Source organism: Leptonotus elevatus, chromosome 18, assembly GCF_054856555.1.
Source record: "Leptonotus elevatus isolate MCC_2025b chromosome 18, RoL_Lele_1.0, whole genome shotgun sequence".
Taxonomy (NCBI): domain Eukaryota; kingdom Metazoa; phylum Chordata; class Actinopteri; order Syngnathiformes; family Syngnathidae; genus Leptonotus; species Leptonotus elevatus.
In genome coordinates, this window is record NC_141256.1 from 10,030,539 (window position 1) to 10,049,562 (window position 19,024).

Consider the following 19,024-nt stretch of genomic DNA (forward strand, 5'->3'; position numbering starts at 1 on the left):
TATGGAACTTTTACAACCAAGACCTCCCTTTACCCAGAACTCAAAGATCCTGGGCTTGTTGGTGGAAAAGCAGCTTTGGTCCACAAGTGTAGGAAAAGATCAACGTGGTCCAAAATGTAGAACACCGAGAGTATAATCAAACTAAAGGAGAGACCAATAGTCTACAACTGCTGGAAAGATCGACATGGTCTACAACTGAAGGAAAAAACTGTATCGTCTGCAGGCGTAGACGGCAACGACCGTTTAAACCGAAAGAGAGGCCAACTGCCCGAACGTCCAACATGGCCTACAAATGAGGAAAAGACAAACTGTCAGCATCTGAACTGGAGGAGAGGCAATCTACCAAGTGTAGTCTACAATTGTCAAACCCAAAGAGATAAAGCAAATCTGCCCTTCTCTGTGGTCATTACAGACCAAGCTGTGTAGCGAAAACGCTAGAAAAAACACTAATCATACGCTTCGAAGCACTAATGTGCGCTGCAAGTGACATAATAGGTGACATTAAACAAACTTTCTCAAATTTTCACATTTTATTACCGCTCGTTCATCTTTACCTTTATACGACAACTCAACCACCACAGAGCCGTAACAAAGTCATAAACTAATTATGCCACATGAGGACCGTTCATCACAGCAGAAGCGTTTTTATCATTAACTGTCGCATCCTTAATTGGAGAGCTATCAGCTTTTGTGAGACACTATGTTCCCACTAGATTCACTTTATTGTTTTTTTTTTATTTGTCAATGTGCGCAATAATCCGCCAAAATGGTCAAATTCAGACTTAATTGGGGCTTTGAATCTGTGTATGGTTGTTGGATGAGCCTCGCTTAGCCCACCCATGTGGTGACTGCGAGAATTTATGCCTGCAGTCGCCAGCTAGCAATTAGCCATTATGAGCTGCTGCGTGATAAAGACAGCCTGCTGTTTTGGACATCCTCAAGCCATCTGCCCCCGTGGTTGGGTCGCCAAGCAGACTCACAGAAGGTGAGCCAAAGGAGGACTGTGAGTGTAAATAAACTTGCCACTGGGGCGCAGATGCATGAGCTTGGCAGAAAACGTCAAAACACGACCCTAAGAAAATTTGGCTTCTGAAAAGTTTTGATGCTTGTGTGTTGACGAAGATGATTAAGTCATTCACTCCCAGCCCTTTTCACAGAAGCAACCCCCTTTGCTCCCGGTTGTTTTACTAATTTTGCACAGCCCACAGAATATTGTGTTCTATTGCATAAAAACATGCAACTTACCAAAAGAAAGATTAGAGTCTCTTCTTTCATCAGGCAAAAAAAAAGAAGAAGTATATTTGTATATGTTAGTAATTAGCATTAGAATATAGCTAAGTTTCGTCATTACTCACAAACCTATTGAAAAGAGCTTTTTGCAACATGGCCCTGGTTGATCTCTCATACTCTGCTGCCACCTGCTGGACGTTTTTGTAATGACTACAATTTCTTTTAGAAACCCCTTCATGTCATAAGCTGTATCAAAGCCTTCTGTATGCTCTAGCATAAAAACATAAAAAAAAAAATATATATATATATATATGAATACGTTTTTGGGACCATGGCAATATCTCAAATAGAATGTGTTTATACATTTTTGGGAGCAAATGAGTTAATGAGAAACTGAGGGAAAGATGGAAGATGGACAGACTAAGTGAGTGACAAACAGACCGGCCAACTGATCAACCAAGAAACTGACCAGGAGAACGGCCGAAAGACAGCCCGACCGACACACCAACTGGCAGACCGATATTTAGGTAGGTTGACCGAGTGACAGACTGAAAACCAACCACAAAACGGATCGACCAACTGACTGTCAAACTGATCGACAGACGACAAACCAGCTGACCGAGACAGACAAATTGACCTATCAAAAGACACACTGACAGACCGACAAACAGAAATACCAATTAACTGACCAACACACAACAGACCAGCCTAAAGACCAACTGACTGACAGACAGAAACAATTATACCAGACTGACTGACCGACAAACTGATTGATAAAATGAATGGCTGACCTACTGACTGACTGACAAAATAACCGACCAACACGCCGACGACAGATCCATCGACAGAATGGTCGACAGAACAAAACACTGAGTGATGGAATGTTTGACCGAGCAGAACACAAACGGACAATAAAATTGACAGACTTACCGAAAATCCACAGAAGACCAACCCACCGATTTATTTGAAATGAGCATTAGTCTTGTTGTAAAGACAGACTTCATTACACAGCCCTTTTATTGGGCTTTTGGGTGTACCTCAAAGTGGCCTGTGAGTGTTTAAAAAGTGCTTTAAAAAGTAGCCCAAAAGAACAAGAATGGACTAAACAGCTGCTGGCATTATTGGTTAATTTCAAAGTCGTTTTGAGGAAAGAAAGAGTGTCTTCAAGCTTAAAAACAAATTAAACGTTTGCTTTTCCATCCCCTCCTGATATTTACTACAATCACTGCCGTAGACGGCTTTAGACGTCAAAGATTCATTCTTACTGGGCTGGCTGTGAAGGAGGTACAATCGAAATAACCTTCGCGCCTGTGGACATGCTGGTGTGTGGACGCGGTAGTTAAAAAGATGGCCGTCTGTGGAAACGGTCACAGCGTTGGCGTGCAATGTGTTCACTTTCGCGCCAATTAGAAGAAAAAAAAAATCCCAAGCGCTGAGCCATCATTTCATCCTCCCACCGCAAACGCTTATCCGTTACAAAAAAGACAGATGATAACAATTCAAAGGAGATATTGATCGGCCCCCCAATTAAAGCGCAGCCAATTGGTGAAAGAAACGCGGAGAAAATTGGCCGCTGGCGATGCGCTTACGTAACTGCGAGCGAGCATCACCTCTGAAGTGACGATCATTAGCGTCGCACTCTTAGCACCGCCGTCGTTAAAATGACTCACACTTCTCAATCAATGCGATGAGTCACTTTAAGGCGCTTTTTGCTGCCAATAAAAAAAAGCTAAGCTCTTTCCTCTGAGAACCAGCCAGCAAATACGCGTTTTGATGTGCTTCCTTTCTCAGTCGACAGCAGATGTGCCGTCATTAATCAGGCAGGAAGTTTGGATGTTGATGAAACAGAATCAGTGCACGTCGCCTGTGTGTTCACTGGCGCAGCAAAAAAAAAGAAAAGAAAAGAAAATGAAAAAAGCGATAATAACTCGGTTCGCTTCATCGCGATGAGAATCCATTTAATTATCTCATCATCTCCAATTACAGCAGACGACGGAGAGGAAAAGAAGAGAGGGGAAGGCGCAACGCTATCGTGCACCATAGAACCTCGGCCGCCCTCGTCACCTTCCGTCCCCATCTACCGGCAGTTTCCGTGGTAACAAACCAGGAGGATCGCGCACAGGCAGTGTGTGTCGAGTCCATCGTGGAGGACGAGTCATTTGCTGTCATTGCAGTTGTCATTCTGTGAAACTCGCCAGAATGAATGCAGCCAAACGGGTCACATTGGGTCGACTGACTGACTGCAGGCAAGGTTCGACATTGCTTAAGAGTCTACTGATTGTAGACAAGGTTCCAGGTTAGCAAACAAGTCTCATAAATGAAAAGAAGAGTAGCACAACTGAGTATAAACAAGGTCCTTGGTTAGTGAACGTAACCACTGAACCGAGACAAAATCCTCGGTGAGTTACAATTCTACAAAATATACATAAAGAGAGTCTTCTAAAGCCTGGGACTATGTCTTGTCTAGAAGACAAGGTTCAAAGGTAACAGACACAACAAACGACTCTCTGAAATGCAGACAAAATATCAGGACAGAGTGGAACTAAGTTATGAGTCTATTGATTAGAGTTAAGACCACCAAAATCCACAGTTTAGAGGTGGCACCCTGTGACCCCCCCCCCCCCCCCCATGTAATATATTTTTATTTTTTTAACATATTTATCTTTATTTTTAGACAAAATACCCTTTAAATGAATTACAGTCATTTCTGGACTATAAGGCGCACCTAACTATAAGCCGCGCTAGCTAAATTTGTGGGAGTACTTGAGTTTGTTATACATATAAGCCGCACCGGACTGTAAGCCGCAGGTGTTTTAATGTTACCGCACCGGGTTCCCGCTACTTTCTTTTCCATAATGAGGACGCAAATTGTCTCGCTCTCGTTCTGTTTCTTCTTGGGCTCACTTGGTTTGTTTTGGTCTGCCTGACGCTCTTGCGCTTCCTTTCTAGTGCGCCCCCTTGTGATCAGGGGTCGAATGCAAGTGAAACAAGTAGCGGCTTATAGTCCAGAGATTACTCTAATGATTGAGATAAAAATTAAAAATAAAAATGTTTTAATGTCGGAGTCCACATTTTTAAGTTTTCAGAAAGTGATGAAATATAGATTAAAAAATTACCTAAGAATATACAAAAAGGAAGAAAAGCAGAAAATTACCATAAAACGTCTATGAAAATTGTCCAACAATCAGAAAATATATTTTTTTAAAGCAGAAAAGAAAATGTTTAAAAAGTAACTGTAAAATGTCCCCAAAAATAAAAATCCCGAAAATTACCACAAAAAAGGTGAACATTTGATTTAAGAAAAGACAGGAAATAAAATGTTCAAAAACAAGAAGAAATTTTGAAAATTACCATAAAATGTCCACGCAATTGCCCCCAAAAAATGTCAGAAAATAAGGTAGAAAAAAAATTGAAAAAAATTGCCAGAAAATGTCCCAAAAAATTAAGAGTTAGAAAATTACAATAAAATAAAATTGTCAAAAATGTAAGAAATTTGACAGAAAGGCACAAGTCTAAAAAATTTATAAAAAACTAAGTCTGAAAAATTACAAACATTATATTACATTCAAATTTTCTGTTAGCTCAAACTAACACTGTCTTAGGCTCTCAGTACATTAGACTAAGACTAACACACTGTTCCCTTAATACATGTTTTGTGGCTCCAGGCAGATAGATTTGTTTCTATTTATTTGGCCTAAAATTGCTCTTTCGATCATAAAGGTTGTCGACCCCTGGCCTATGTCCACCTTTGTTGTGTTTAACGAAATGCCACATTGGAATTTATCGAGCGAGTTTAGACGCAAATTCAGTTTCTTTTTTCTAAAATGCACCAGTGGAGTACTTTACAGAACTTTCTGACCTTCAGTCAGCAACACCACATTTGCCCTTTTTGTGAACTCGGCATCGATCTCGAGGGCTGTTTGTGTATCGTCTGAGTTGGGTTTAATAAGGCTCACAGTGTATTTACATTGTTTGTGCCTTTCAGAGCACCGAGACAAATCAATCGTCGTGCTGCAAATTGTTCATGAGAGCTTAATGTAGCTTATGCGTTTGGAAAAGCAATATCCCTTCTTCTCTTCCTTTGGAATACAAGCTGAAATACTCAGGAAGTTCAAAGACAAAGTAACCGTCTGTTGGAGACATTCCGATCGGCGGGGGGGTGCAACAGGTGCACTATTGTGCTCCCGTAGACCTTTTTTTTTTCTTTTCACCGAGATAGTAATCTGTGTCCATCACGCCGCTCTCCATTTCATGTTGTCTGGCGGACCGGCGAGCGTCGCCTTCGATTTCGCGCCAGGCGTTAATGTCACACAAGGTGAATTTGTCTGAGTCATTGACCGAAGGAGAAAAGCGAAACCAAGCCAGTCAATCCCGCTGACCTTTTCTCCGCCGCTTCTGCTCATTGGCCCGTTACCGCCACGGAGCGAGAGGTCACGGATTCCTTTATGGAAATCAATAATCCATGGAATCTTTTGATGTAATCGGATCAGACGGGGATACTGGTAGCTCAGTCTGAAAGGTTGAGGTCGTTGGACTTCAAAAGCCACTGAGGATGGTGTAAAATATAACCCGGATTATTCGGTGTGTAGACTATTAACTCATTTGCACCCAAGAACGTATAAATACGTTCTATATTAAATGTTTTAAGTGTACCAAAGATGTATTTATACGTTTTAATGTTTTTTTATGCTAGAGTGTACAGAAGGCTTTGATGCAGCCTCTCAACTGCAGAGAACAGTTGAGGAAATGGTAGTTATTACAAAAACGACCAGCAGGTGACAGCAGAGCAAAAGAGATCAACCAGGGCCATGTTGAAAAACCCCCCCACAGTTCTATACAGATTTGTGAATAATGATGAAACGTAGCTATATTCTAATGCTAATCGCTGCAAAACAGAAACAGATAGAACTATTATTTTGTTTCCTGATGAAAGAAGAGACTCTAACCTTTATTTTGGTAGGTTCCATGTTTTTATAGCAATAGAAGACCATAGTCTGTGGTCCAGTAAAACAGCCGGGAGCGAACACGATTGCTTCAGTGAAAATGGCTGGGAGTGAATGAGTTAATGGTCAGCTGTCCATTCTGTCAGCTGTTAATCTAATAATTTGGTGGTCTTTACAACGGAAATGAACTACAATTAGTAGAAACGTTTAGAGATAGACCGATGTTCTTTTCAGGGCCGATACCGATGCCGATTATTAGTAGTCAAGGAAGCCGTTATTTGGATTTTCTATTCTTTGTTGTAATGTCTTAAAGCATGTTTATTGAACAACTTTTCAGACTTTCCAAATATAAATATTTGTTTTTATCTCAGACAATAGATAGAAATTTCTAACAAAATGTTCAGGGAGCTCCCAAGGCTATCAGTAAGTCTTGAAAAGTTAAATGGAAACTTAAACAAGTAAATACCATAGCTCTCTATGGTTTTCTACAGTAAATATTTATTTTTCCCAAAATGTAAAAATACCTGCATTTTTAAACTTTCACATTTCTTTGTTTTGATGTCAAACAAAAACAAAAGGTTCAGAAGGTTCCCAGGGTCAGCAGCATCTCTTATAATTAATTAAAGAATTACTTAATTATTATTTAATAATAACTTTTATAAAATATTTAGATTATATATATATATATATATTATTATCAAAACATTTTTTTTAATAAACTCTTATAGTTAACTGAAAATTTTAATAAATAGCTGCCTGAGATTAAAATGGTTTTAGATTGACTTCATATCGGCCATCAGATTTTTTAAAAAGGCCGATACCGATAAAATGCCTAATATCGGTGTCCATAATCGGCCTAGAAATGTTACATATAAAATTGACAAAGAAATAATATCATTGGGATTTTGGGTCATGTGGCACCATCGCCCCAGACCGCTTTAATGGTTTGGCGCTAATCCCGGCGTCCTTGCACTCGCGACCGTTACCCCCGTTTAATGATGGCTACCGAGGCATACCGAGAATAGCAGCATTACATGGTGCAGTCATGATATCATCTTTCTCCACACACGCAGCTGCAGTGGGACACATACAGTGCAACACGGTATCTTGCTGTTATGTCACTAGTTGTTAAAATGGGTTTTTGCATCACTGTGAGACCAAATGATGACATAATGAGGAAATAACGGCGGAGCTGATACGAGCCAATCGAGGGCTTTAAAATGAGGTTTGAGTGGATGGGTTTGTTTGTCGGCCTTGTTTCAAGCGACAAGCGAAAAACAGAGCAGTGAACATTGCATGGTGACAAGCCTGCGTTGCGTTCACAGGCACCGCAGCTCTTCTCATATCATTGCTGCCAAATACGGCCATGAATGCTCGTACGTGAATGGATTTGAATTTGCCGGGGGTGTTTTGGGAAAGTGCGAAAAAGATGAGACTAGTAGTGACGCACTTGTCGGCATTGTTGACAATTGTCAATGTTGTGCTTTCCTAAACAAAAGAAAATATTTAAGATGTTAAAACTTAAAGATGTCATTTATTGGGGAAAAGAGAAAAACACTTATGAACTCGTTTGCTCCCAAAAACCTATAAATACATACTATTTTGAATATTACCATGCTCCCGAAGACTCATTTATATATTTAAAAATGTATATATGCTCGAGAAGGCTTTGATGCAGGCTCAGAACTGAAGAGAGTGCTTGAAGCAATGGCAGTTATTACAAAAACGTATAAGAGATCAGCCAAGGCCATGTTGCAACAAGCTCTTTTTCCCTATTGTTTTAAACAGATTTGTGATTAATGATGAAGCTATATTCTAATGCTAATTGCTGCAAAACGGAAACAGATAGAAATATACTTTTCTTCCAGATGAAAGAAGAGACTCTAATCTTTTTCTTTTTTTTTTAAACATTCCTAAAAAGACAAACTATTAAGGTTGTACTTTCCAAAAAAGAAAAAAATTAAGATGTTAAATGTTGAAGATTTCTTTTACTGGGTGCCAGGGAATGAGATAACATTTCCCCAAGAGCGCAAACCATTAATGTTGCAATTTCTCAAGAACAATTATTTTACGAAATTATTAAATTATTATAAAAAAAAAATTGAAAATGAAAAATGTCCTGAGGAACAGGATGAGATTTAAGATGTTAAATATAAAAAAATATTTAAATATTTTTAACTAATTACAAAAAATAATAAATAAATGAATACCTACATATGAAATAAATAATTAAAATAAATTCCTTTAAATTTTATGTTTAATTTGAATATTTTATTTTTCTTCCCCGGGATCAAGATCCCATTTTCCAAAAAAGAAGACTATTGAGGCTGGCTGCACTTTCCTAAAAGGAAAAGATATAAGATCTGTATTGTGTATTGTCTTTTGTAATTTGATTTATTTGTGAATTTTACAAATTTATTGTTACATTTTAAATGTCTTTAAATATGTATGTCAAAAGCAACTTTATCTTTTTCATTTTGATCCCTAAAGTACAGGTTATAAAAAAAATGAATTGGGCTTAACATCATAACCAATGTTGAAAATGTGAAAAAAAATTCCCAGCAGATCAACAAGGGGGGAAAAAAATCCATTATTTTTTCACACCCCACACCACTGGATAATCGCTAATCGAGATAATCGGGGGAAATGCAAAAATTTGTCCAGATGACCATCCAGTCCACATTAGCAAACAGTAACTTTTGGTGTGCTTTAACTTACAACCCTCTCAATTTATGGCTGGGCCATCGCAAACAGACGAGAGCCCCAACCCACACCCGCATGTCGGATCATCCAACCTTCCCCGCATTACATATTTGAGTACGTAGTTATCAAGAAGGAGGCGCACCAGGGAGATAAACAATGTTAATCCTCTCTTGTTTCCCGTCGACTGTTTTAAGCGGACTAATCAGTGTTGCTCCAACAACAACATCCTAATTAAGTCCTTATCTCTCACCGCACACCTCATGCGGGATTTGAAAATTACTCCTTGAAAGTATCTCTGGGTGTGTTTTCCTTTTTCTTTGGATTTATTTTTATTTATTTTTTTAAACAGCATTCTAACATTTCAACAGACAAAGATTTTACTTGCTATCACATTTTGAGCCTCAAACATATTTTTGCCTTTTTTTCTTCTTTTTTTTACATGCACAAGTTTTCCCAAATCTGAGGTTGCCCTGCATCCCGTAACTGTTTGCTTTTGTTGTGAATCACTTTGTGTCAATGATGATGATGATGATGATAGCATTCACCGCACCGTGTCCACACTCACAGTTATAAGTTGCTATTGTGGGCTACACCCAGCTGAGGGCCTGCTGGTCTTTACCCGGATCCGGTTACAAGGCTGGGCACACACAAGCTGAGCCGTATTTAGCAGTAGTCTACTGGGGCGAGATGCAAGCTGACACTGCCGGGAAGCCATACACCGTCATTTAGCTTTGACAGTACACTTTGGAAGTGGTAAATCCCCATCCTGAGATGGTGGGGGCGGGGGGGGGGTGGGGGGGGGGGAGAGTAAATGTGTTCAGAGTACACGTCCCACATGGTACATATTAAGCAAAGGATAGAAACTTTAACTGCCGTAAACAAATACAGTCCAGCTCAGCCTCTGGCTAGCAGAGGTCATGGCTAACGGCATACTTTTGGCAGGGCGACAAACTTGTTTGAAAAGGTATTGTGTGATTGTGAAGATCAGTGCAGCATGAAAACTAAATAACGTAATAATTTGCAGTCTTAAATCTGTGGAACACTTTTCCTCATTCGTTTTCTAGACTGATTATATATTGAAATCAAGCAGTCTTTTTTTTGTTTTCATTGTTTAAAACGTTTTATAAATATTTATGATAATAATAATAATAATAATAATAATAGTAATAATAACAACGGTATTATTATTATTAATTAAATAGTGTTAATAATAATAATAATAATAATAATAATAATAATAATGCAATATTTTATAAAATAATTAACAATAATAACATGTATTATTATTCATTAAATATTATTATTATTATTATTATTATTATTATTTATTATTAATACTACTAGAACTAATAGTAATGCTCTAGCATAAAAAAACTAACATAAAAACATATAAATACGGGTTGTTTCCCCCCCATAAAGAAACTTATAAATACGTTTTTGGGAGCAATAAACAATTAACAATAAGAACAATATTATTATTATTATTATTATTATTATTAATAACATCATTATCATTATTATTATTATTAGAAATATTTATAAAAAAAATTACAATGAAAAAAAAAATACTGCTTAATTTTAAATCAAACTGTACCATTGAGTTTATCCTTTTTGGTAATCATAAACTAAGCAAAGCGGCATAAACAAGATTTTGGCTGCTACCACAAAGGCAAAATCCAAAATGAAACTCGCTGTACGTGCATCGCCGCCACCACAGCGGGAACATTCGGTGACGGCCACAAAAGCGCTAAAAATAACCACAGACAATCATTCAAAAGAAGAAAAGAAGACAACGCGTCCCTCGGCTTGTCTGCGATTGACTCGGAGATCCGTCCTGTCGCACAAAGCGTTGCTCTGACAAGCGACCAATCTAATCAGCGCGAATGACGGCCGGGTGGGCACATGCTAATTAGCGACGGCAGTGACACAATCGCTCATCTGAGTGTGTGCGTGTGTTTACAGTAATCCCCTATATAGGGACCAGGAATGAACCATTTTGAAAAATATATATATTTATTATTATTTATAATTCTAATAATTGCAAAAGAGAATTAAACATTATATATTTAAATACCAAAATGTCCCACCAAACCATATTATTTGGTCTGACGAAAGTCTGCTAGCTTAATGCTAGCGTATGTTGCTAACGCAAATTAGCATATGGGTTACGCTAATTATAAAACTTCCACTGCTTTAATACACAGCAACACATCCAAAAAGAACATACAGCAATATGCGTCAATGCGTCTCCATCAGGCAGGCGAGCGGCGTATGAGTCACGTACGAGCGGCGACCGCTCTCAGGCGGGGTGGCGCGAGGTCTCCGCCGGCACGCCGCCCACGCGTTTGGGAGTGAGACAATGAGCTGCATTATTATTTTTTTCTAAAAGAGAAAAAAAAGAAGCAGCGCAGGCGAAGCCGGGAAACTAGATCATAACCGGCGATATGCAGCCGCTTGTGATTACAAGCCGCCCGCCGAGCGTGACTGCGCCCAGTTGGGGCGCGAAGCTGTCGGCCACCATGTCGGTTTGGGGCAATTTGGCTGAAGAAATCAACATAGAAACAGGAGAATGAAATGAAGACGGATGAGCGCTGTCTCACCCTCGCTCGCTTCGCTCGCTTGCTATCCTCCCCCTCGCAGAGTGATGATACATGGCCACTATTGATCAGCAATATTGATTTTCCTCATCTCAAGGCAGCATTCTTAAAGCTGATTTGATTCAGCTCTATAGTGTGGCAAGCAATTTAGTGGGCTATTTCAGAAAAGAAGAAAAAATAATAATTTGAAAAAAAGTGGAACATTCTAAAACATATGCATGCTGTAAAATAATGTGTTCAATATATGAAATATTTAAATGGTGTGTTGTGTTATTTATTTAACTTGCATTTTTTTAGGATCATTTTTTGGAATTAAGTGCAGGACCACAATGTTACACGAAAGCAGTATATTACATTTATTGTAATTTATATGAAGTTTATTAATATTTATTTATCATTAAAATATAAATTCTGATTTTTTTTTAGGACCTTGTTGGGAGAGTAGGTGCAGGATGATCACATTACACTAAACTAAAACATTCAATTATATTAATTTAAAATGATATACATAAAAATGATCTTTTTCTTTCTATTTATTAATATGAATAAGTACTTTATAATTAAATTTATGACAAAAGGTGTCATGTAATGTTTTTATTAATAACTGTATCGATGATTTCTTCTTCTATAATAGCTATTTTACTATTTTGTTATTGTATTATGATTTTGTTTCTTTTTAATAATTTTGTTTTGTCTTCTTTTCATATAAATACATCAACTTAAACAACTTTCTACCCCAATTATAGACAGATTTTTTTTTAAATAATATTGGCACAAAAAATGCTTTTAATTCCAATATCAATCCAGAGCAATTTATGCTTTTTTATTTATTTTTTTCTTATTTATTATGTTGTCATGCAATATGTTGGTTGCTTTCTTTTACTTAACTGTACTTAAAAAAAAAAAATGTTTTTATCATATGCATGTAATTATTTTATATTATTATTATTATTATATTATATATATTATTATAATTTGTATTATTATTAATCAATTAATTCACTTTTTTACTCTATTTTTATTTTTTTATTTTACTTTATTCAGCCGGACAGCGGCCTGATAACTACCACAGCGTACATACAGCCTTCCAACCTTCTTCCACCTTTCCTCCTTCCTTTTCCTGACAAGCTCAGACAACTCGTCTCCATTTTGCGGTAATGCATTTCTGAGACGTCGGCCATCTTAGCCGTCACGTGCTCCATTTAGAATCAAACCGGCGAAAAAGCGTGCGCTCACCTTTGGCGTTTTGGTGCATTTTCCATTGCGGGCATCTTTGATGTAAGCTATGTCCAGTAAGTCGGTCTCCTGCAGGGAAAGAGAACACGATAGCAGTCAGGGGTGAGTTGAATGATCCTATCGCGTATCCTCCACCTTTTGCCCGATTGAAGTCACAAAAGAAACTCATAAAAACATGATTTTTTTTCATGTTTTCAGCTTTAGAAATAGAAAAATGCCCCCACGTCACCAAATGGCACATTATTGGATGTGTTCTGGCGCCACCCGAAGCTTCAGATTCTTGAGTGGCCCCTGATACACATCTTGTATTGGATGGTACCTAATATTGTGGCTAGTGAGTGTATTGATTACACACACAGTCAGTCAAACGCACACATCCCTTTATCAGCACGGATTATCGGTGCGAGTGGGAGGCGGGTCACAAGTTGGAAAATGTGGAGGCAGGTCGGCGCGTCATCTTGCTATCGACTGAGTGGAAAATTACAACCCGACTTTTTCCCCATCTTATCTTCAAATCCATACATAACACAATTGCTGACTCCCACCACAAGATTTTTTTTTCAGTTGTGCAGGGATTTACTGAAATTGTCCGTTTTCAATTATTTTCTACACAGATCCAGGGCTGGACTAGCACCAAAAAATTGGTCCTGGCATTTTGACTTGTGGTTCTGCCATTGATATTAATGATGTTTCAGTTTGCGATCTATATTCAAACTGGATTACCGGACTAGTTCCTCTAAATTGTGGGCAAGTCTCTTGGTGTAAAATGTAGGAGAATAATAATTAAAAAGCACTGCATCGGCCCCAAAAGCGGCCGGCCCACCGGGCGTCTGCCCTTAATGCCAGATGGCCAGTCCAGCCCTGCTCAGATCTGGCGCGATATAGCTCGACTTCGCAAAGCTGGTGACATCATGTTGGAGTCTTTATTATATGGGTAAGTAGTTGAGATTGACTTGACAGCGCCTCTGCAGGTCAATACCAAGTACTGCTTGAGCATTCTGTACCAAATGACCAAATGTTAATTAATTCTTATATGCATCCATGTAGATCAGGGACTGGGGTCCCGCGAGTGGCCTGCCCCCTGATTATTTTTTGTTAATAAAAATAAATAAATACAAATAAAATTAAAAAAAAGTTTAAAAATGCTTATAATCATGTTTCTCCTACTACAGTGGATTTTGTTACTGTTTGTTCAAAAGCGCAACTTAAAGTGCACCATGAGAGTCTTGGGGGCGTACCAAATGAACAAGCTGCTTCCTGAACCCCCCGCCGTTCCACCAAGCCCCCGTGCGGCAACCCCCGACCCCCGCCGTCCCTCTGGAGTGACTTCAAAGAGCGGCGTTTTCAACATAGGCACCAACCTTTGACTCAGATGCTTATTCTGTGCAAACCCCGACGATTTAATTGATGCCCTCCGCTTGTTCTTGCCTTTTACGAGCAAACAGCAAAAGGCTTTTATTTGCTCTTCTATGGAGATCAACGAGGGACATGCTGCTAAGTGGCTGGGCTCTTAGTTTATATGACTTCTGGTGCGGTGGCCAATGGAGATACTTTCTGCTTCTCATAATTTGTTTTCCGATTAAAGATGAGAAGATCACAGTGTAATTGATTTCAGTTGTATCGGTTGGAATGGTTAGGCTGCCCACACCAATTTTAGGGCCCGACCGATATTTTTTTGGTGCCCAATGCAGAGTTCGATAATTGGCATAATACAATTCTGATAATCGATTATTCGGCCAATTAACTCATTCAAACTCAAAAACGTATAAATACATTTTTTAATACTTTGTCTTTCACTCCTAAAAATTTATTTATGCTTTTTAATGTTTTTTTTTTTTTTTTTATGGTAGAGCATACAGAAAGGTTTGATACAGCTTCTGACATGAAGAGGTCGCTTAAGGCAATAGTAGTTCTTTAAAAAAAACAGCCAGTAGGTGGCAGCAGAGTATAAGAGATCAGCCAAGGCCATGTTGCAACAAGCTCTTTTTGCCAGTGTTTTCAACAAGTGTGCATAATGATGAAATTTAGCTATATTCTAATGCTAATTGCTGCTAAACAGAAACAGATAAAAATATACTTTTTTTCCTGATGAAAGAAGAGACTCTAATCTTTCTTTTGGTAGGTTCCATGTTTTTATAACAATAGAACACAATATTCTGTGTTACAAAATCAGTCACAATCCAGTAAAACAGCCGGGAGCAAAGGGGGTTGCTTCAGTGAAAATGGCTGGGAGTGAATGAGTTAATTTAAAAAATATATAAGAAATAAAATGCCTTCTTTTTTTTTGTCACTGTCTTACCAATTCCCCAAAAGATTGTACAGGCAGAACATTCGACTGTTTTAAAAATACTTATAACTAATATTTTTCTCAGCATTTGCTACAAAAGCTGTTATCAACTGTTAACATCCAAGCAGCACAGCCTACGTGCAACTTATATTATTCATCGAATTGCGTCTGCCCTGTCTCTTCTTCTCTTGCTTCCTGTGCCATGTCAAAGCGTATCGGCGGGCAAAAAAAAAAAAAAGGAAAGAAAGAAAAAAGAAAGAAAAAGACGGGGAGCCGAAGCTCATTAGCATACGCGGCACGTCTGGGAAGCGAGCAGCAGCACCAGCGGGGGAGAAACTAGAGAAATTAATGAGCGTGCTTAACCTGCAACGACCGCGGGCAATATTGTCTGTGCATGGATCGCCCTGATGTATCTGCAACATGCTCCCTTTTCTAATGGAAAAACATTTATTTTGGTTCATTCGCTCAGCAAGACCAACATGGACTTAAACGATTGCCGGATTCATCATGGATGTATAACTATTTGTATTAGGCACACAAGTCTCAGCCCATTGTTTCACTTGTTGTTTTAGCAATGCTAAACTGCCCATGAAGGTGTAACTTCATGTGAAGATAGTGGAGAACCCAATTAATTGTAGTACAGTAAACAACCATATATTTGTGGATCGCTATTCTTAAATTCACCTACAGTATTTGTGTATTTTTTTGGGGGGGTGGGGGGGGGCAGAGCTGGACTGGCCATCTGGCATACAGCTTTATCTGGCAATTGCATGCTCTATAGCAGAGGTGGGCAATCTCGGTCCTCGAGGGCCGGAGTCCTGCAGGTTTTGGAGGTTTCTCACTTCCAACACAAGCTGATTCCAATCAACAGGATCGTTATCAGGCTTATACAGAGCTTGCTGATGAGCTGATCATATATCAGCTGTGTTGAAGAAGGGCAACATGCAAAACCTGCAGGACTTCGGCCCTCGATGCCCACCTGTGCTCTATAGGGTTTAAATCTAGAGATTTGTTTTTCTTGCCCCTTATGTATTCCTTTGTTGTTCTGTTCTTCGATCCGCACATCCGATTGGTTGCTGACTCTCATTAGCTCGCGGTCTTAACAATGCTTGCTCTCTAAAACAATAAAAGCAGCAGGCGTCAGGACCTGTAATGTGGCACTTGACAGCCAGGAAACAGGTGGCGCTTGCGCGGCGAGTCACATCCACTCAACTCAGCCGTGTGTTTGCTTGGTAAAGAACAACAGGGAGCTCAAGTCTCGGTGGTTGCGCAGAGAGCTCACACGTGGGAGGAGAGCGGTGGCCTCCAGTCTATTCTACTGGATGCCTTTGGGAACCCCACAAACACAACGGACGATTGAATTATTTGGACATTACATCCACAGATTGAATATTTCATGAGGCTCAAGTGGCGAGTGACTGCTGAGGGAAAAGAGAAATGAGGGGAGATAAAAGACCTTTGAGATAAATGGCCGTCACCGCCGCATACTGAGCTAATGATCTTTGTCATATTTCACCCTCGGCCTCCTCTCAATGACTTCTCTTTTGGCGTTTGCACCAAAGCATTGTGAATTGTGGGAAGCGGTGAAGGAAACTTGTCAAATGTCTTTATGATAAGATATCACATTCAGTTTTTACTTTCAAATCCTCGCGATTACACAGAAACTACACAACTTTGTAGAGGAAATTTTGGTGTAGGTCAAGATAGATAGAGAGATAGATAGACAGACACAGTAGTTAGAAAGATAGATACTGTAGCTAGCTAGATAGAACACTGTAGCTAGCTAGCTAGATTCTATAGCCTGCTAGATAGATGCTGTGGCTAGCTAGCTAGATGCTAGCGAGAAATAGATTGCTAGATCTATTGTATCTATCCTTTCAGCTACCCATCCAATGTCTTAAAACCTGGTGACACCTTCATGCCAATAAAAAAAAAGATGAATATGTACAAATAAAGTCAGGCTCATTCCAAAGTGAGGTGGCTCCTGCATAGCTTCACAAGATTTTGATAACGAGCCAGGTTCACACAGAAGGAGACAGAACGGCAAGAGATGACAGGTCGGTCAGAAGGAATGAAGCAAAGTGTGAGATAAGTGGCCAAAAAGTGTAGGAGGAGTGTGCCGGTGGCTGCTAGCTGGCTATCGGCATCTGACACGCTTCGGCAAACAGCCGAGATGCAGATAAAAAAAAAAAAGGCTGAAGAGAAAACTGTCCAGCAACTCTTGCGAGCAGTTTTCCCTAGGTGCCAGTCTGTGAGGCATTTGGCACTGCGACTGAATACAAAATATTTATGATTAAGAGTCAGAAAGAAAACTGGTCCATGGTGCAAAAATGGGCATTTATGCAAAATGTCCGCCTGTGTACATCTTTATTGTGAGACTGCGGTATCAACCGTGTAAACACTCCGGGCCAATCAAATGCACACACATGCACACTACACAGACACACTATGGCTCCCACGCTTGACGGATGGAATGCGCCGAGGGACTGTGGAAGGCAGAAGAGTGCACTCCTGTTTGACAGATAGCACAGTGGAGCGGGATGACAGGAGGGAAGCAAAACTGCTAACGTCGCCCGTCCATCAAGCCGCCTTGTTCCGCACCGTCCCTCCTCACTCCCTGACGTCGCACCTGTCCTCTGGGCGGTCATCTGCCTCTTTCGCTGAGGTTCATCCTCGCCTCCCGTCTATGGATGGCAGCGCGCATCTTGTCATGTCAGCGCTGCAACGCGAAATACACAACAACAACGCCTCTTCCATCTGTTTGAGCCTCCTTCAGGGCCTCCTCATGTTTGACGCTACAGAACATCCAAAAGATCACTTCTCGAAAGTCCTTGCATATGCAAATGTACATACACGTAGAGGACAACTCTGGAAATGCCCTCAAAAGCTCTGCTTGGGTATCCTTGACTCTTGACTGTTGCTGTTTGGCAACATACATGGACATTTTTAATCCGGGTTAGGTACACAAACAACTGGCATAAGGTACCTTGGAGTCCAATAATGGGCACTGTGGCAGGTACATCAGTGTCGATCAGGGATGGCAAACTGCGGTCCTGGAGGGCCGGAGTCGTGCAGGTTTTAGAGGTTTCCCTACTCAAACTGCAGCTGATTCCAATTAAAAGGATCGTTATCAGGCTTATGCAGAGCTTGCTGAAGAGCTGATCATGAATCAGCTGTGTTGAAGAAGAGACGTATGCAAGACCTGCAGGACTCCGGCCCTCAAGGACCGGATCTCATCATCCCTGGTGTAGATTGTACCTCCAGGGCTGAAATCTTACTCAACAGCTACAATAACATATGTCATTGTATCCTTATGACCGTATCTCACTAAAGGGCGAATGCTTGCGAAGGTAGGAAATTTCTCGTCAGAGTTCGTTCAAGGTCGCCACGTTCGCTAAATGGGAAATCTATCGAGCAAATCCATCATTTTCAGCAGGTTCGAAATTTTCTTGTGACAAGAATAGCCGTTAAAATAGTCCTGAATGCCTAAAACACATCATTGTAGCTTTAGGAGAGATTGTCCCTGAGGGTACAGCTTTTGTATCCTTGCTTTTACAGGCTAGGAACATCCGAGAAACACCCAAATACCCTTTTGGCCTTGGACAAATTTCAAACAGATGAGGGGATACAAAATGAAATTTGACCCTTAGGGGTGCAAAGCCCTCATAGGCTCTGCCTAGGTAGCCTTGACTCTTGACTTTTACTGTTTTCATCCTGAAAAAAAAAAAAGTACTGATTTGGCTTGGCTTTTACAGACTGGAAACACCCCAGTGACTGATTCTGAGAGAGGACCAAAGCACCTCAAAGTGCTACAGAAAAAATAAAATAAAATCATGTTCATAATTAAATGTCATAGGCCTTTGTAAATAAAAAAGTTTTCAGGCCTGATTTAAAATAGTCCAGGCTCTGGGTGGCCCTCAACTGGGCGGTGCGGCTGCGCAAAAAGCTCGGTCTCTCATGGTGGAGAGCCTGGTAATGGGGACTTGGAGGAACAACGTGTTTGAAGATCTGAGGGTGCGAGTGGATAT

The 19,024-nt window shown here is 39.9% G+C and overlaps 1 protein-coding gene across 2 annotated transcripts in view; it reads right to left on the bottom strand.

The window, feature by feature from the left end:
* The window catches only part of plcb1l (phospholipase C beta 1-like), an 84,407-nt gene that overhangs the window by 47,240 nt on the left and 18,143 nt on the right, over nt 1–19,024 (bottom strand). For both annotated transcript variants that reach the window (XR_015090813.1, XM_086061114.1), the window contains exon 3: nt 12,710–12,778. Coding sequence is in view for 1 of the 2 variants with exons in the window: in XM_086061114.1 (XP_085917240.1) it covers nt 12,710–12,778 (69 nt within the window). In the remaining variant the exon portion in view is untranslated. The remainder of the gene's footprint in view (nt 1–12,709; nt 12,779–19,024) is intronic.